The 20444-nt window shown below is 41.8% G+C and overlaps 1 protein-coding gene across 1 annotated transcript; it reads left to right on the top strand.

Moving 5' to 3' along the window:
- The first annotated feature begins 226 nt into the window (after positions 1–226).
- Positions 227–16641, top strand: si:ch211-1i11.3 (mitogen-activated protein kinase kinase kinase 5). Its single transcript, XM_046398426.1, has 28 exons — positions 227–711; positions 813–952; positions 2079–2266; positions 2460–2628; positions 2724–2830; positions 3009–3179; positions 3308–3420; positions 3795–3954; positions 4125–4275; positions 4421–4525; positions 4854–4903; positions 5510–5605; positions 7042–7126; positions 7494–7627; positions 8448–8575; positions 9570–9706; positions 9832–9937; positions 10118–10275; positions 10826–11027; positions 11256–11421; positions 11778–11943; positions 12824–13009; positions 13098–13203; positions 13383–13623; positions 13810–13919; positions 14929–15026; positions 15128–15204; positions 15380–16641. The coding sequence occupies exons 1-28, from the start codon at positions 372–374 to the stop codon at positions 15474–15476; spliced, it is 3987 nt and encodes a 1328-aa protein (XP_046254382.1). The 5' UTR covers positions 227–371; the 3' UTR covers positions 15477–16641.
- The last annotated feature ends 3803 nt before the right edge of the window (positions 16642–20444 follow it).

Genomic DNA, 20444 nt, shown 5'->3' with positions numbered 1-20444 from the left:
TTTATTCATTATTCATTTCATGCAAGAAATAAAGCGGCTTTACAATGTGAAACAAACAGCAATCACCACATCTGTTCTTGTATGTAATCTAACTAAATAACTTCTTCACAGCAGAGGTCATGCGTGAGTCGAGGCTGTGTGGCATCCAGTTTCAGTCGGAAAATGCCAGTAGGCGGAGCGGGGCAGGACAGGAGTGGAGGGCGGGTCCAATGGAGGGGAGTTCAGGGAATGTTGTTGGATTTGTGGTATGAGCAGAGGCGGGGGCGCACCTGGGGAATTACAAGAGCAAGCAACTGTGCGCCGCTGGTTTTAAAGGAGCTTGTCCCTGCTAATGACATGCATTGACTTTCAGCTGTGGAATCAGGCAGAAAATGTACACGACGGAGCGCAGGCGAATGAGCCTGCGTGAACTGAAGAGGAAAGATCCGGTGTGGGTGTCAGCTGGAAGTTTGTGGCAGGACTCTTTGGCAATAGAGCTGAGCGTCAGCGGCTCGGCCAATAAACAGGTCGTGTCTCCACGGAGTCGGACCAGAGCGGTGTCTGTGGCATACATCGTCAATGAGGACGCGTCGGTTCCGCAGACCGAGGAGAACCTGTCACTGAAATGTCTGAAGGAAGCGTGCGCGGACGCACACGCCGTTTTCACAACTATTTCATTTGAAAGAATATCCCTGGGCACCACAGACATTCTGGATAGTTTCTACAATGCAGGCAAGTGCAAACATGCTGCGTGGAGGGCAGGCGAGTGTTGATGGCACGCGGCATTGCGTTCATTACGCAAACTAACCCGCCCGTTCAAATTTCCTCTACAGATGTGGCGGTGGTTGAGATGAGCGACTCATTCTGCCAGCCTTCCCTTTTCTACCACCTTGGAGTGAGAGAAAGTTTCAGCATGACCAATAACATAATCCTGTATTGTTACAAGCAAGATAGTGATCTACAGGCCGTCAAGGTAATTTATAAGCAACATCCGCTGTTTATTATTAATACATGCGATGAATAAACTTGGGCTGGCTGTGGATTACAAACTGCCCTGGTGCCCCTTGAGTGTGTGAAATATTTTGTGATGAAAATTTGTGTCACGCTATGCACCTGTGAAGTACAATGTGAACTCATGTAAACAGTCCTGCACTAGAGGGGCCATAGTTTACTTTTAAGACATTTTGCAGCAAACCACTGACCAAGTTATAATAGCACAGGGCTTCTACTTGTTCTCTGTGCAGCATAACATTAAGACATACACTAATGTCCCACTGTGGGCCACAACTGTTTGTTTTTCTTAATGTCCCCCAAGCCTGTTTGTCCAACTGCGGCTGCCACCCAATGAATATTTTCATTATTAAATAATCTGTTGATTATTTTCTTGACCAATCAATGGATGGTCAATAAAATAGGAAACAGGGATGGGATGTTGCCCGGACCCATCCCATGTCTTGTTTTGTCTGACCAATGATACAAAATCGAAAGGTAGTCAGTTTATATTTATGTAAGGCATTATGTCTATCAGAAAGATCAAAGCTCATTTGAAATTGAAAGCAAATCAGCCCTATTCATCCAAGATTTTAACTGAGAGGAAACATTAAGTAGGGCGGCATGGTGGTGCAGTGGTTAGCACTGTTGCCTCATAGCAAGAGGGTTCCAGGTTTGAATCCCGGTCTGGGCCCTTCTATGTGGAGTTTGCATGTTCTCCCTGTGCCTGCGTGGGTTTTCTCCAGGTACTCCGGCTTCCTCCCACAATACCAAAAACATGCACATTAGGTTAATTGGCTACTCTACATTGCCCCTAGGTGTGAGTGTGAGAGTGTGTGGCTGTCTGTCTTTGTGTGTTGGCCCTGTGATTGACTGGCGACCAGTCCAGGGTGAACCCTGCCTCTCGTCCATAGTCAGCTGGGATAGGCTCCAGCTCCCCCGCGACCCTGACGGATAAGCGGTATAGAAAATGGATGGATGGATGGAAACATTAAGTATTAAAAAGCAAAAACACTGACACCCGGCAAATGATGACTCAGCTCTATTGAGGCCATGTGAGATCTCTCATGACAATTTTTTTTCCCAATGTTTGCATTTTCCTCCTTCAGGAGCAGTGTGGAAGTTACACATTCATCCCTTACATGGTGTCACCTCAGGGCAAAGTGTTTGCCTGCGATGCTACAATGATGACTGGCATCACAGAGCTGATGCAGCCTAGTTTCCAGCTGGAGCCCCTGCTGACCCCACTGGTGGAGAGGCTGGTGCATTTGCTGAACAATATACACGTTCAATCCAGGTCAGACATAAACTGCAAGGCTGAGAACTTTTGCCAAAGACATCATCATCATCATCATCGTGTCAGATTACCCAGACATTTGTGCTTGTGCTGCAGCTCACAGATTCACACCGTGTTCGACTTCACTCAGCTGACTTACTGTAGATTGCGAAAGTGTGGCCTTTTACAACCTCTCTGTTCTTTGTGCTTACAGCGAGTACTTCAGGGAGTCGATCAGGCATGAGATTCGTACGGCACGGGAGCGGTTCAGCGGCCAAGACCTGAGCGAGGAGTTGAGCCACATTCAGAAACGCCTTGACAGTGTAGAGCTGCTCACTCCTGATATAGTCATGAACCTGTTGTTGTGCTACAGGGACATTCAGGTGTGTGTCTATGTGTGTGCGTCTGAATCTAAGGCAACAACCACAGATTATTTTCTTAATTTATTGGTGAATAATTCTGCACCCTATTTTCTCAGGATTATGATTCCATAATCAAACTGGTGGAGACTCTGAACAACCTGCCCATGTGTGTGGTAGCACGACATCAGAACATCAAGTTTCATTATATATTTGCTCTGAACAGGTACTCAGAAGGCTCTTATTTTTGTTTTCCCAAGTACTTAAACAGTTGTAGTCTCTTCTTTGGCCTCACCGTAGTGATTTTGTGCTGCTCTCAGCCTGAAGCCTTTATTTGTTTTGAATGTATACAAAAGATGAAAAGCTTTTGTTAGAGCTTATCTCTGCTGATTGTATCGTGTCAGGAGGAATTGCCCTGGAGATCGCGCTAAGGCTTTGGAGTTGATTCTGCCCATTGTGGAGTCAGGGGACAAGGTGGCATCAGACATCTACTGCCTGTGTGGACGGATCTACAAAGACATGTTCATGAGCTCTGGGTTCACTGATCAGCGCAGCAGAGACCAGGCCTGCTATTGGTACAAACACTTTGTTAACACGAGAGAAAGGTGGCAGTTGTGCAGTTTGTCACTACAGGTCCTACTTAATGGTCTAGACCTTTTTGATTGCTGTAATCCATCGGCACTGTTCTTCTATTACTTGTCAGGTATGGAAAAGCTTTTGAGACAGAGCCAACTCTTCACTCGGCCATCAACAACGTGGTCCTCCTGATGGCAGCTGGACATGAATTTGAAACTTCCATTGAGCTGCGGAAAATAGGTGCTTCACGTTTTCAGATTCTTTCAGGTTCGGTGTGTCATAAAGTTAAGACTTGTTATGCATTACTCTTGTCGTGTCGTAAAGGTCGAAACCTTTGGCTTTGCCTTCATCGCTAAGACCACGATTCTGGTTATATCTGAAATATTATAAGATAAAATGTAATATCTGGAAAACCAATTGGACTTTTATTCCTGCCATAGTCTTCTTCTTCTTAGATGTCTGAAATAAATTATTTTTACAGCTACTTTTACGTCCCCTGACTTGAAAGGTAAACTTGTGCCAATAAATGATTGCTAGAAGCACATAATATCAGATTTTTTAAAATAAATTTGTTAATGAATTGCCTTGCTTTGTGTCATAATGTTGGTGGTTAGGTGTGACTCTGAGCACCCTGCTGGGTAGAAAGGGCAGTTTAGAGAAGATGAAGGCCTACTGGGACGTCGGCTTCTACCTTGGAGCAAACATCCTCGCGAACGAACACAGGAAAGTCATCGAGGCCTCTGAGAAACTGTACCGACTCAAGGCTCCTGTCTGGTGAGGCTCCACTTCTTCGTTAGTAGAAATTATGCAGATCAGGGTGTCTGATCATCGTCAGGATTTAGTTTTAGTTTCATTTGAATGATTTGATCAAAAAATCAGAAACCCCTGAGGATTAGAATGCATTTCAAGGGATTCTGGTCTGATCTCCATGTCTTCTCTTTCAGGTATGTTGCATCTATTATGGAAACTTTCATCCTGTACCGACAGTTTGCCAAGCTCCCTGAGGTGAGATCTCCTAAACAGGACACTGTGGACTTCTGGATGGAGCTGCTTATGCAGACTTGTAGACCCACTGTCTCCACACACCGCTGCCCAGTAAGACAACATCGATAACCTTTAAATTAACCACACAAATAAATATAAAGTATCAATAACCCACCCCCCACATTTGAAAAAAATAAAAGCCATGTGCCTATTACCAAAATATTGATAATAGAATTTAAAAATTGCTGCTTTTCAGGTGCTTATTCTGGAACCCAGTAAAGTCTTCCAACCAGCTATTGTGTGTGTTAGCGAGGAGGACGAAAGTCGCACTGTCCAGTTGAAACATGTCACACCTTTGAAGGTATGTAGACCTTCTGCCCTTCATTCCCAGAGCCACCTTAATGAGGGCATACATGCTTGTGTTCCTTTAACACACTCAGAAGGCAGAATAAATTGCATAATAACAGGAAGCAAGAACCAGCATTTATTCATGTTGAATTTATGGTCCAGTGAATGTTTAATTTGGTGAGTGTGTATGCGTGTTCTTTGCCTTACTTCACACCTGTTTACTTTCACTTTGCAGGCTTACGCACATGCAAATGAAATCTGCTCTGTGATGTGTAATGCCTTGTGCATCAGCATTCAAACTGTCTTCACCCTGTGTTTTTTCTTCTTGGTTGATTCTGCAGAAAGGTTTACACCAGTGGACTTTCCCGGCCTCTGCAATTCGGGGAGTGAGGTAAAGTGGAGTACAGCGTGTGCTAACATCTCTCAAATATCTGCCCTCGCTTGTTGGGTGTGTTCAAGCCTGAAGCAAAGCCAGAAAACCCAAACTGTACAGGTTGTCTGGGAAACCTTGGCTGTCTGTCAGATTTTTGTTCTGTCAATATGGTTTCAGGTTTGTTCTCTTTGTTGTTTGTTCGGCTTTTTGCCGTTTCCTCTCTGGCTCCTGATCAGGGTTGCTTTGCGTTTTCATCTGACTTTGTCGTTTTGCAATTTTCAGTAAATACCCAAAACAGTCTGCAAGGTCACTTAAAATCAGCTTTATCAGATTTCTTCACGTTTGGGAGCATGTTTTTTTTTTTCTGTTGATGCAGGGCCCTGCTCGTCATCAGCACTTACAATAAACTCGCCTGTTTTCCCTGATACCATTTGTGATACCAACATTTAATGGTGGTTCCCTGGAGCAAAAAGGGAGGGTTGATGGATACAGTCTGTTATAAGCAATGTCAACATTCCCCGTGTTAGCACACTTCCATTTGCATGCCGTTTCGGACGCTGGCACACATTTTCGAAACAAGTAAATGAGGGATTGCTTTTTGTTTTTTTTTTTTAACCTCTGAAGTGCCTCAAAGATTGATGAACGGAGCTGCTTCCTGTATGTCCATTACAACTCAGATGACTTCCAGCTCTGCTTCCCCTCTGAGCTTCACTGTGAAGGGTAAGTGACTAATAAGTTGGCAAAGACCCAGCAGGGCAGAGCGATGTGGATTTCTTTTGTGTGAGGAAGTGAAAATAATTTGCTCACTGGCCACCCGACTGGTTAGATGAAGACGAACTCACTGTCGCTACAGCGTGCAGGAAGATAAATGGAGGTGGACAGACAAATAAGCAGACTGGTTTTAGTCTAGTGGGCGGCCTGGAAAAATGTATGTGATGTAATTACAATGTATGAGTCATATTTTTCTTTTGCTTGCTTTAAGGAAACAGATTTTTTTGACCTAGACTAGATGACCTAGATTGCAGCTTCCGATCATTTCTTCTAACCTTGCTGGGTTACCACTGCTGAAATCATAGCTACAAAACATGTCTGTATCTGTGGCTGAAACATCTGCTACAACCTTAATTTAATGGATGTGAAGGCAGTTTTAGTTATGGTCCTCGGAGCACTCCAAAAAACGTCTGTCACATCTGGTTACTTGGGACTGTAGAGAGTTTTCTTTGGAACTCCCTACCAAGATGCAAGTACAATTGAATCTATCTGCATGGCTACATACTACTTGGAGAAAGGAGGGAAACAATGGAAAGTTTATATACAGCTGTTCAAATTGTGTGTATCCCTAATATGATTAGCAAAACATGGGACTGAAGGTAAAATAAAAGGAACAAGTCAGAAAAGACAAAAGAAAAACATGTTAACGAGAGGGGCGGCACGGTGGTGCAGTGGTTAGCACTGTCGCCTCATAGCAAGAGGGTTCCAGGTTTGAATCCCGGTCTGGGCCCTTCTATGTGGAGTTTGCATGTTCTCCCTGTGCCTGCGTGGGTTTTCTCCGGGTACTCCGGCTTCCTCCCACAATACCAAAAACATGCACATTAGGTTAACTGGCTACTCTAAATTGCCCCTAGGTGTGAGTGTGAGAGTGTGTGGTTGTTTGTCTTTGTGTGTTGGCCCTGCGATTGGCTGGCGACCAGTCCAGGGTGAACCCCGCCTCTCGCCTGTAGTCAGCTGGGATAGGCTCCAGCCCCCCCGCGACCCTGACGGATAAGCGGTATAGAAAATGGATGGATGGATGGATGTTAACGAGAGACAACAGTTAAGTTGTGATGTACAAAGTAAACTGAGGTGTGCGTCTTCATATGTTTCTGTGCACAAAGCATGCTGTGTTAAGCGTGTTGATATGCATGATGTAATGTTTCGACCATGTGCTCACACTCCAATAAAAACGCAGCTCTGTAGCCCTGCAAGTGGTCAAGAGCTCTGCTTTCTATTCGCAAAGGTGCATTTTGCTTTACATATGGGGCATTTGCATTTTCATGGATGAATTCTTTATACTGTGTATGTTGGTATTGCCTTTGACAAATATTTAACAACATGCTCCAAAAGTGGCAGAATCACATCTGCATTCATGTCTTCTCGCACTGTTCTTCTCTCACTAGTTTCTGCGAGCTGGTGAACTCTCTGCTCCAACAGGCTGAGGACTCTGCTCAGGACCTGGCCCATGTAACTGAGGGGATACTGGAGGTCAGGAACAGTTCTGCACTGCTCTGACACACAGTGTGCTCTATTTTAGGTCTCACTTCCCTTAAGGAAAATTTTTTTAAAAAAAAGAGAAAAACTGCAATTGCTGGATGAAAATCAAATTCTCATGAACAGAAACATTTTGTAAACACAGTGTCATCTTTTCCACAGAATACAGCGTCGTACACAGTGTATGTTTGTGTCAGTACATACAAATGTTATTCTCAACATTTTGGATATGTTTTGCTGTCAGAGGTCCCTGAATGAAACGTCCGTTCTCTCACTCTCACCTCATTCCTCATGATTCTGCTGATGCTCTTACTTTCGATAATCGCATTCTCATTCGTGATGTTCTCATTTCTGTCTATAGTTCATCTATGAGACCAATGAAAACGGCGACAAGGTGATTCTGGGTAAAGGGACGTATGGCGTGGTGTACGCCGGGAGGGACCTGAGCAACCAAGTACGCATCGCCATCAAGGAAATCCCCGAGAAGGACAGCACGTATGAGAAAACACACAGATGTTTCTCATTAGAGTGTTATTTTTTTGTTTTTGCTGTAACACTCGCTGAGGCGAAAGGATTTGGCAGAGATGAAAGTCGCCGTCCTGCTCTGCATCCCCAGTTCTCTTTAGGAATCCCGAGGGAGACGAGAGTTTATAGTTTTCATTTTGTTTGTTACTCTACAATCTGCACAAAGGGCTAAGGCTGCAGTTTTATGTGGAAATTAAGGATTCTGTTGAAGGAAACTTTTGAAGCATTTGTCAGACCTCTCTGCTTTACGGTATTGTAACTTGTCTTTATTTTTTCCTATTGGCAGCAAAAAGTACTTACGCTGAGATATAACCTCGAACTGGTTGTTGTTTAGTGATGATCCCGATGTAAAGTGACCTAATAGAAAGGAACCCCTTAGCTGAACAAAAAGAGAGAGGAAAAAAGCTTTATTTGTTTGTTTTTTTTTATTTAAAATGCAAGCCTGATCATTGTTGCCCCCTGCTACGTTCTTTCTGCCTACTACATAATAACATTATTTAACTAACACAATCTCAACCCCATTTGTCACAGAGGAAGTTATTATGCACAGTCAAGAGACGTTGGTTATGCATGTTCCAGACTTTTCCATTTTCTTTCTGGCCAGCAATAAAAGTGGTTTATTTGGAACTTTAAATTTGGAAACACTAGATTTGACGCACACAGTTTTATTGTGCAGATTTTGTTTTGTTTGGATGTGTATGAGTGTGTGTATTTCTGCATTTCTTTCCAAATGGGGTGTATCCTTGACCAAAACCTCATAGTTCTACTTTTATTTGTTTGTCTCTCCCAGGTACTCTCAGCCTCTCCATGAGGAGATAGCTCTGCACAAGAGGCTAAAACACAGAAATATTGTGCAGTACCTGGGCTCTATCAGTGAGGATGGTTTCATCAAGATCTTCATGGAGGAAGTACCTGGAGGTATGATTCCTAAATTTATAAACTTGTAGTACTTTTAGCTTCAAAGAGCAGTGGAGGATAACCGTTCATTACTGGACATCCTTAGCCAAATCTACAAACACATACTGACTATAAAGTTATAAATAAAGACAAAAATGAATCGAAGATCACACACTTGTAGTGTAAAACTTAGAAATGGTATTGAAGTATTGATTTAAGAGTATTTGACATTAGCTGATGACTAACTTTACACAGAGCAACTTTTCCTTCAATTTAGTTTTATTTTTATATCTTCACATCTGTTTATACCATTAGTGAATGCTTTTCGGCTTAATTTTTTCAGAATTAATACATCAGTGTTGCATTCTGTTTTCATGAAATCTACAAACTAGTAATTATGTAATGGTATATTAATACTAGGGCAAACAGATATAGAAATCATTAGAAATAATGTTAGAAATAATGAACATTAGAAACATAAGAACATTAGAAATAATGTTCTTTGAAGCTTTTGCTGACATCAAAACACAAGTGCCAACACAAGGAAGCCCCGCCCATGCTTTAAAGTCTTCTTTTTCCTGGTTACTGTATGACTTATTCACAGGATGATGTCTTTATTAAATATCAAGGAAGTCTGCGTCTCTCATGTGCCTGATTGTGTAAGTGCGATTGCGCAACATCTACTGGAAACCACTTTAATCTGGCGGGTGTTTCCAAAGAGCTTCTGCTCATTGTGGAAAATGTTTTTCAGACGAGAGCGTGATTGTGAGATAAACACTGAAGATATATGAACAATTCCTAACCATAGATTGGCTTGATATTGCTTGATATCGAGAACTGTTGAGAAATAACAATGAAAACAGGAAACTGTTTTTTTCCAGTGTAAGACACGCAAGCAGAAAGGGCTTTTGTTTTCATCTCCGCCTACATGGACATGAGTGTGAGAGGATTTTCACAGCAGGATTTTGTTCTTTGAAAAGAATCAGCTTCTATAGATTTACGTCCTTCCTTGTAGGAAGTTTGTCTTCCCTCCTGCGCTCTAAATGGGGTCCTCTGAAAGACAACGAAGCCACCATCATCTTCTACACCAAACAGATCCTCGAGGGCCTCAAATACCTTCATGACAATCAGATAGTCCACAGGGACATTAAGGTGAGCAGAGGACCCTGGGACTCCGAGGGACAGATTATTTCCCTTTATAACATCATTTCATCAAGACAGTTGTGTTGCTGCAAAAGGTGAAAGCTCTCAGTGTTGATCATTTGTCTGTACTGCAGGGTGACAATGTACTGATCAACACCTACAGCGGAGTCTTGAAGATCTCTGACTTTGGAACATCCAAACGATTGGCAGGGATCAACCCCTGTACCGAGACATTTACTGGTAAGGTTCTGTTTTTGTCAAAACAGTTTTAAATCTGTCTCATCTCACACACTTTAATACAGTGATCCCCATTTCCAGATTTAAGTATGTCATATGGAGAAGCTGCATTTATTAAAATAAGTTTTATTTAATAATTATACTAGTTGCCTTCTAAATATTTTCATGATGATTTTTCAATAGGAACTCTCCAGTACATGGCCCCAGAGATTATAGACCAAGGACCTCGGGGTTATGGGAAGCCAGCTGATATCTGGTCTCTGGGGTGCACTATTATAGAAATGGCAACCGGAAAAACGCCCTTCCATGAGCTGGGAAGTCCTCAGGCAGCTATGTTCAAGGTAAATAAGGGAGCGCTGTATTTTCTGATACATGCATGTGTGAACCTTTTTATGGTATTTTCGTAGAAGTGTAGTTTTAAATTTGGCCGATAACAGAATTAGTGTGATGGTTAGTCAACACTTTGAGCGTCTGTGATCTTTGACTCTGGACTTTTCCTCCTCTTGAGGTTAACATTTATGATTTTGATTGAAAAATCTCAACAAGTGTTGAATGGACTGGCATGAAATTTGGTACAGACGTTGGTGTCTCGCTCAGCATGAACTGTAATGACTCTGGTAACTGCTGTTAGCTTTTAGCTCAGAGGACTAAGGTGGATGAGAGAGAGATGAAAAGGTGTTAATGGTCTGCAGGCATTCGCATCATGAGTTTTCTGTTTAGAAGTTTAGGAAAAGTTGGTTGCATTAGAGTAAAAATGGATTTTGTCACACTGAATGAGTCTTTGGCTAATGAGAAATTTGATACTTGTTAAACATGAACAGTTTCCTTTGAAATATCAGTGATTCGATCTTCTTCGAACTGTGACGGTAACCTTGAAACAATCCCATCAAGGTGGGCATGTTTAAGATCCACCCCAAGGTTCCAGAGTGCATGTCAGACGCAGCAAAGGACTTCATCATGAACTGTTTCACGCCGAACCCAGACAACAGAGCCACAGCTACACAGCTGCTGATGAACACCTTCCTCAGGTCATCCCCCAGGAAGAAGGCCAAGGTTCTGCAGCAACCAGAACCTGAAGACCCCCTTTCTGCTGGTGAAGTTTCACGACACATCAAATTAACATACTGCTCTCCTTTCTCATGTATTAGCAGTTCTCATCAGCCATTTTATCTTAATTGCTTCACATTTCCGTTACATGATATTTTGCTGTTATTGCACTGGTCATGACACGTGTGTGGTAGGTGTTTTTTCTGAAACCTGATCAAATGTCAGAGATTTTGAACACTCACGTATCTAACCACAATCTCTCTGGGTTTCGCAGCTGACTATCAGCGCAGCTTGTCTGTACCCGTCTCCATCCTCGTGGAGGACACTGATTCATACTCGGACTCAATCGACCTGTCCTGCTCACTGGACCTCAGGAGGCAACAGGCCACCTGCAGAGCAAATGAAATCTCAGAGAGCCCACCCAGCACCAGCTTCCTGCCGTAAGTTAGAGCATTCAGCAGAAGATGAAAGTCTTATAATCTGTGCACTGGTTCTGCAGCATCTTATGTGAGTGGCAAACCACACTGAGGTTTCAGTCAAACAGCCTGGTGTAGGTACATCCTGTGTAGGGACAAGAAGGGTGTAATGCCACTGTATCAAATGCCACAGTCTATAGATAACCTGTTTACACTAGAATGAACCAACTTTTAAATCACACATGAAATATTGATACCCACATCTTAAGTTTCTTTGTCTTGGGAGTTTCTTTTCACTGCATACATTACTGATTTGTATTTGTTTATCTTTATCGATTGATGTGTGTGATTGATCTCTTCATTGCCCCCCCACTGTCCAGCATACCAGGGGATTCTCCATCAGACATGGCCAGTCCTGCCTCAACAGAAGAGAGTATTGGTCTTTTTATGCTGAGAAAGGACAGTGAAAGGAGAGCCACACTGCACCGAGTCCTAACTGACTACATCAATCTTGTCGTCTTTAATATTCAGGAATCTGTACCTCAGGTGGGTGAAGAAAAGTCACAATAGTACAGGTCAAAACACTGTGAAAACCTGACAGGGACAGTACTGATTAAACTTGTTACACAGTAAGAAGGAATGTAACAGATTATATAGGACATCTAAGTAAAGCTTTGTTATGGAGAGATAAGTCAGATTATTGATCTCTTCATCAGATTTTATTATACTTCGCTGGTGCTGCTTATCAATATTGGTAAAATCTTTGGTAATAAAGACATCGTAAATGACAATTTCTACACAACACAACCTTGATTAAAAAAGACGAAGAACTTGGATGTGCTGTGTAAAACAGAGAAATGAAAACAGAAGGCAAACATTTGGAAACGAGTTACGTGCTGCTGAGTTCTGATTACACAAATTGTCCATACATGTATTTGGATTGCCAAAAGTATGAACCTCCATGTGCTCCAACAGCCGCCAGGCCTCGCTGTCTGCAGTGATCGAAAGGTTAATCTTAAAATTGCCATTTAAGTTCATAATTCTGAGCCTTAGGGCATTTTTATCAAATTATTTTGAACTTTGTTTGGCATTTGTTTTCCGCTTGAAAACTGTTGTCTCTTTTCCATTAGCATAAAAACAGCCATAGAAGATTTATAGAACCTTTAATGGTTTCTTAAAAATGTCAAAAAATTTAAAGATGGATGGAAGATTTCATACAAAGCGAAGAGATAATTGCTGGGTTTTATTGCATTAATGTAAATTTACTGAATGTTGGAATATGCACAAAATGTTTTAGTGTGCGCTTCAGGTATTTTAAACAAAGAGTAATCTGGAAAAAGCATGAGGTAACATTTTTTTATTAGATTAAAAATTCTACGTAAGAATGACAGAATATTGTATCATTTTTTTATTTTTTTTTTCAAAGCATGGTGAGGAACCAGCGATAACTGCAGACCACATCACTGAGCTTATTGGCTGCTTACGAGACAATATCCGCTCCCCGGACAGGAAGCAGCTGACCAGTAGCCTGCTGGACCTCAGAGCCAAACTGCTTAATGTCGCAATACCACTGAACAGCCTGCAGGTGGTGCTGTTCAGCTTCCAAGATGCAGTAAGTTACTTCAGAGTAGACTGTTGGGATTTTTGGATGAAATGTCTCTCTTCTCACAGTCACATTAACCTATCTGCTCTGTGCTTAGGTGAAGAAGGTTTTGAGGCAACAGCAAGTGAAACCTCACTGGATGTTTGCTCTGGACAATCTGCTAAGGCAGGCAGTACAGGATGCCATCACTGTGCTTCTACCAGGTAGAACTTCATCTTACATGGCATAAGTGGCAAATGTGATTGTGGGAGTAACAATTTAAATCTTATCCTCTTGTGAATTTGGTTTGTATCGTTTTTTTTCAGTATGTTTACTTTTTGGGGATTCCCAGTGTTTGTCGTTTTATTGTCTGTGCTCCCTTCCATCCCACCTCCGCTCTTAGAGCTGAAACTGCAGCTGCAGTCCTCGTTTGAGATTGAGGACAGCATTCCTGAGGAGCAGTGTGCCAGCCCAGACACTCCTGTCGTTCCAGTTCCTGACCAGCGGGTGGCAGACACACAGCAGACATCATTCATGAATGGGATCTTGCCGACTGTCAGCCCCAACTCCCCTACAGACCTCATCCTCAATACCAACTGTCCACTCAGTGAGAAACTGAGAGACCTACGACTAGAGACCAGAGGGTAGCATTTAGGGTTTTTTTTATTTTTGATGGTATTTGAGATTTTGAGATGAACAACATTTGGAGACAGCAGTGTTACTGTGGGAAAAACATAAATATCTCTAACATTAGACAGTCTAACATAGTGATTTATACAAATCTTGAGGTGCACTGCTTTCTGCTGAGTGATGAAGTCTGTTTGTTGTAGACTGCTGAATGAGCTGAGTGAGAAGGAGAGAGAGTACCAGGAGCTACTGAGGAACTCTGTCCACAGGAAACAAGAACAGATAAATGCATTGAGGAAAGCAGCGGATGAGGGTAATGTTCTTTAAACCAACACTTCTTACATTCGCGTATTTAACACATGAACTTTACGTAATGATGTGTGTGTGTGTGTGTGTCTGGGGGGGGGAATAGGTAACCAAAACTAATTTGAGGCTCAATCAGTCAGAATGAGTCACGTCAAGTTGACATCTATTGCTAGTCTGGCTATATAACTTAATAGAATGTAGCTGTGTGGTGAATGTGGTTCGGCAAGAAAACGAAGCTCAAGACAACACAAATTATACATTTTGTACAAAAAAAAACGCCTGGATTTTGCAATCCGTCCACTCAGTATCTCAGATCTGTCTCAGATCTCGTATCGCAACAGGCATCTTCCAGTAGCTTTGGCATCAGTCTGTCGAAACCTTCCCTTCCACTATGCCAAGCAGGTTAAAACAAACACTGAGGAATATTTGCACATTCTATTTGATCTGAATCAGGCTGCATTTTCAAACCTCTACATTCAGCTAAAGTGAAACTGTTTGTTATGATTGCTTGTAATATTATAAAGTAAATATACCAAATAAACATAGAGGTGAGTATTTTGTGCAAGTTGATAAAAAATAATTTAATGTATCTGAAGCTGTTTGCCAGTAATGTGAGTATCTTAAAGAGTTGGTAATAGTTCAGGTTATGGCCTCATGATTAACTGCACAAGCTGCAGCAAGACCAGTATTGCATCAATGGAACAAACCCTCTTTGGATTATCAATATAGTGAGTGATTCCCATTACTGTTTCTGAACACTTGTACCAGTCAATTCCCACCACACCTCAGCTTCAGGCTCTGGATTTCTGCCTGACTGGTTTTGTGTCAGAGGCGTAGACACTGGGATCATCGACTAATGTGCTCAAACTTGACTTATTTGTTTGGATAATGACTAGAGGCTGCCTGCGGAGACACGATAAGAGTTTTTCTTATGTGTAATATCAACACCACGAGTTGCAGTAGGTCTGTAATTTGCACCAGGCCGCCTGAATGCTTTTCATCTCTGTATGTTGTAGATGGTGGATTAGCTTCACAGAACAGCTCTAATCCAGAAGTGAAGGCTTTGGTGCACTGGCTCAAGTCCGTCCCTGTAGATCAAGATACTATTAATAAGGTAAACTTAAATAAAGTGCAGTTTTTTTGTTACTTCTGAGGCTGGCTGGTATTACTCATGTATCCACTGTTAAGCCACACCTGCGTGATCCTGTTTTCTAGTTACTCTCTCATGAGTTCACCTTGGACTGTCTCCTCCACATGGCCTCCAGGGATGACCTGATGTACTGTGGAATAAGGTGAGCTGTCTCCCCACATCGCGCTCACACCATCTGTCCATACACAAATGTCAGAAAATGTGCAGAAAAGATCGAGTCTAGCTCGTTAGTTTGAGTTTCATCAAAAATCCCCAGTGGTGTTTGAGGTATAGCTCGTTTGCGACCTTGTTAAATCTGTCCAATCATGCTGTTTCAGAGGTGGCATGCTGTGTCGAATCTGGGCGGCCATCACAGCTCGCAGGAAAACCCAGCTCAGCACGCACAACGAGGACAGCGAGGACACTCTTCTTTAATGGCTGCTGATGTTGTACATCAAAGGACAGATTTATCAACAGGCTGGTCCTGTGTCGTCTAGATGGCGTGAGGCAGCGGCGAACATAACTGACTGTGCACGGAACTGATATATAACTCCATTTTCAAAAGAGTCGAGACGCTGTATAAAACTAAGAAGGAATGTGTTAATTAATTAATGTTAATTAATCCTTTCAAACAGAGGCAACAAGACTGGGAAAGCTGTGGAATGCTCGAAAAGGGATACAGGTTAATTGTTAACAAGTGATAGTATCTTGCTCGGGTATGAAAGGCTCAGTTGTTCACAAGCACGGATGGGACGACACTTTGTGAAACATGACATGGAGGACTTTACTACATCAAAAACGTTTCGTAAAACTGTCAAGAAGTTTGTTTCAAATGATTGCACTTTGTTCTTATTTACATTTTACACAGTGAACCAACTTTTTTGCGTTTGGAGTTTTAAAGCGGGATAAATTTTGGTTACGTTGGCTGTGAATGTACTGTTTTAAAATATTTTAACAGCTTTTTCCAGTTTTTTGTGCATGTAAGTTAGAATGTAAAAGTCATTTTACATTTGCTCAGGGCTTTGGCAAATGGGATTGTTATGCCTTTGTAAAAACTGCCTAGCGGGGTAGTGATTTGTCTGGAAGCAAACATATTTAATGCTGTTTTACTGGTGCCTTCTGATGACGCTGTTTTACTGTGTCTTACAGAAAACTTAGCAGGACCTAAGTTATTAAGTAACAATATGTAAGAATCTGCACCTACATTTTCAAAGTGCAATTCCTTCTCTCGCCAATGACTAAAACCAGTCAGATTTACTCTTGTCTTGCCTCTTGCTTTGTCACTCTGTACTTCACTGAGAATCCCAGAACAGCCAGCTTCTTCTCACTTCAAGACCCATAGCTGGTGGTGTCGGACTTCCAATTCAAATGCAGATGTTTAGGGTGCAGACTGGGAATGAAAGAGCCACTATTTTCCCCATTAAAAATCAGTACTATCACAATGATTTTATGATAACGATAATGTTGCTTCAAGGGCATATTTTATTTAAGACTGTATTGAAGATGAATGTCTTGACATTCAACATTGAGTTTCTTTTGTATTGAATAGCCTATTTTGTTGAAATTCTCTTAGATAATAAACAAGAACCTTAAACTGTCAGACTGGCTTGTTATCTGCATGCAGCCATTTGTAACAGAGAGGAACTTTTCTCCTTAGTGAGTGACGTAGGCTGGAGGAAGTGATGAAGTGATAAACAATTCCACACATCTCAAGGAAATTCAATCGAATGCAACTGGACTTAGTTATTTGTCTTTGAAGACGTTTCACCTCTCAGGTTGTCCACCCACCACCCAGGTATTTAACCTCTGTGGAGGTTAAATACCTGGGTCTCCACACCAGCTAGTTGGACTAGTCCCAGCCTAGTCAAGCGAGCATGAACTGATGAAGCCTCTTGGATGAGAGGTGAAACGTCTTCAAAGACAAATAACTAAGTCCAGTTGCATTCGATTGAATTTCCTTGAGATAACCATGACCTGGATGAATGAGAATATTCACAGGCTTAATTCCACACATGTTCCCTCATCTGTTTTCACAATGTTGACATCTCCTTTGAAACACCGACTTTGTGAGTGTGTGTGCTTGTGTGAAGGTCTTGGTATACTGTGTGAGTTTAGACTGTAGGTGAGGACTTTTTTTCTGAAAAATCATTTTATCTTGTCCTCTTTTCTTCAAGGTTTGAGTTTAGTGTTAAAACCTGGGTTTGGAGTTTACACTTTAGAAGGTTGGCTCGAGTAATATTAGAAATGGAATGAAATGAAAAGGGGTGGAAGCACCAGGAACACATTCCACGTGTCTAAAAAAATATTTGTGCACACCTTCCTGATTTGTTCTTTTTTCCCAGTGTGTCATTATTGCCTGTCTCAGTAGGTCTGTGTGAGATCAGTTTTAATAAGCTCAACAGTGCAGTCCTTGTTAATTGGCAGATACATGTCAGCTCCTGTGCTCTGACAGTCGGGGTAAGGCTCAGAGACTGGGCTTGGCTCCTAATAATCATGGAATTCACTAAATATATTAGTAATGTCTTATTCATAGTTTGTTCTGAACAACTTGCTGTAACGCTAATTTTAAAAGATGTATTTATATGCACATGGCCTTGTGTGACAAGATGTGTGCCTATTTGGGTGCAGTCTTTTACTAATCAAAGGAGACAAAACAAGCGCTCAAGATCTTGCAAAACCCAATCATAACTGAAAATATTTTAATGTATGTTCTCCATCCTGCACCTAAGATGCTGTCAAGCACATAATTTAGGATTGGTTGGAGCTGCAGCCACTGTAATTCAAAATTGGCATTTCTCTTTCCTGTGTTCATAGACTTGTGATATGATATATTTATTAGTCTCCTTTGGCCAAAACAGTGATTGGGCCTCTCACAGCACATATCAAAACTTTTGATTTACCTCTTGTAGAAGGACAGTAAATAAACTCAGGCATCTTTCTCCATTGGCCTTGGATGGTGTCAGAAAGGGAAATGAATGCTTAGGGTGATGCCAAATCCACTCCCCTCCTCCTCTGTTGTTTCTATAATTAAATTATTATGTGAAAGATACAAAATAATATTCCCTTGATATGATATTACACATATTATTCCACTGTTGGATTTCTGTGTTGATGATTAGCATGTTAGCGGGTAGCTAGGTTGTTAAGTCGGGTTCGCTTGCATGTTTTCTGTCAAACTTCCAGCAGATAATGTTACTGATTACGTCCTCTGCCCTGACTAAAGCTGCTAATAAGCGACATTAGCATTGCTGTGTCAAACATGACAACAGCCACTTTATGCCAATTTGCATTGAGTGAGCTCTGAGCGTGCAATTGAGACACGTGAATACTGACAGCTACAGTGTTGGCAGCAGCTTTCACCCCAAACTCATTTCCTATTGCAGCCAATTGAATGTAATGTGAGTGCAACCCCCTCAGTCTTTCTTATTCCAATAAGCTTCATTACACAGTAGCATTAGGGTTGTTCAGCTAATAGGATGCAAACTGCTAGCTTTGATCAGACATATTAGTGCAACGAGTCAGTGTCAACTGGTTCTTGAGGAAAAATAGATCCATTTGCAGTGGAGAGAGTACACAGTCAAGGTTACAGTTTGTCATTGTTCACACTGACTCACATTCTCTAGTTTCCCACATGTGTCTGAAGAACCGGAGGGAATATATTAGGAAATAATGTTGGTATTGTCTCGTGTTGTCTAGTGTTCCTCTCTTTTTTCTTCTCTAGTCCACATTAAATCCCTCCATCTCGGTTCTGTCCAGGGGGTGGAGCTAAGCCACTGATAGGCAAATAATGCAGACTGCTGTCAGAGGGATTTCGACAGGGTCTTGGGGGAGATTGAGGACGTCACACTGGGAGGCCCACAACCCTGGGGATTATTGAGCTCAGCCCTCTTTCTTGCCAGCTTCCATAGGACAGGTCGCCCCACTCCCCACTGTCCTAGACTCAACTTGGCACGTGGAAATCTAAATTTGACCATTTCTTGCAGGATTTGATTAAAAATACAACAATGCGGTTGCAGCAAGAATCAAAGTTGTTTTGCTTCTGCTCTGAAAAGTAAATCATGTCTCTAGTCCTGAGCGCACCACCACTTCAAAAGCCTGTTAATTAACAATTCATTATCCATTTTATAATGTGCCATTAACAACAGAGCTCGCAAACAAGCTGGCTGTTGGGCTTCTATTACTGAAGTCTGTATAAAGTGTACGGGCACATACTACATGCCTGCAGGTGCTCACGTACATTTACCACATGCATGCACAGGATACAGAAATCTTACATGGTACAGAAATAATGAGGAGAATGGTCAGGGCTGTTCTCCTCATTATTTGCTTTCTAAACGCCATACAGTTTTTTTGTTGTTTTGTTTTGTTTGTTTTTACCATGCAGTAGAAGTGTGCAACACGATCATGATTGCAGATTATGAGCACATTCTTTGCATTGTTGTCACTCCCCTGAGTGTTGATGACACTTTACTGTATTGGAATTTTGACTTGTGTATAAACAGTATCATTTGGTCTGTCGTTTTTTGCCGCAGTCATTGCATGCGTCTGTTAATTGCTGATGCAGTATTTGTCTCCCTCAGGAACACTTGATAGGAATATATCTTGTTATCTTCATGACCCTCGGGGGGAGGAAGGAATAATCTCACAAACAATTGACTGGAAGCCAATAGTCTCATGTTATCTCCTCTTTTCCACTTTGGCTCAGTTTGGAAAAGAGTAGCCAAGTATTCAAACAGGCTAGACACAACACAAGTAATGGACAGCTGCTGTACTCACAGCTGGACAGAAATATTCTCTCACCAGTTCTGAGACATATAGAATTAATCCTGACTGTAATCCTGGGAGTTGAATTAAAGCAACTAATCTTATGTGTATGTGTGTGAGTGACAAAGCTTCGCTGGGGTTTGACCTCAAGACCTTTCATCCTTTGTTTATCTCTGTTTGTGTCACTCTGAAGGCCATCCATCCATATGACACTGAATCAATGAATTCTATCACAGAGAAGTGACCCCATGACCTTTTAGTTTCATTAATGAGACCTTTCCAAAGGTAACAAAAATGTAAAAAAATGTAAAAGTAGTGTGCATTCTTGCATCTATATGAAGTAAAAGCATGCAATTTGAAATCCTTTGGAAGATGAAACTTTCTCTGTTCTAAGCCAAATCGATGCATGTGCGATGCACAAAACACATTTTCCTTTTATTTGGATTTTATATCTTTACATTCTGTGATTTGTCTTCATCTCCATGTCTGTAGCCACACTAGTCGCTAGAAGTGGAGCAGAGCACATCAGCTGGTGGGGTATTTGGTCTAGATGGAAATATCTCAGCAGACATTCATATTCCCCAGAGGATGAATCCTACTGACTTTGGTGTTCACCTGGATTTTCATATAGCAACAACA

This window comes from Scatophagus argus, chromosome 9 (assembly GCF_020382885.2).
Source record: "Scatophagus argus isolate fScaArg1 chromosome 9, fScaArg1.pri, whole genome shotgun sequence".
Taxonomy (NCBI): Eukaryota; Metazoa; Chordata; class Actinopteri; family Scatophagidae; genus Scatophagus; species Scatophagus argus.
Note: the sequence above shows the minus strand (reverse complement) of the source record. Positions and strands in the feature narration are given on the sequence as shown.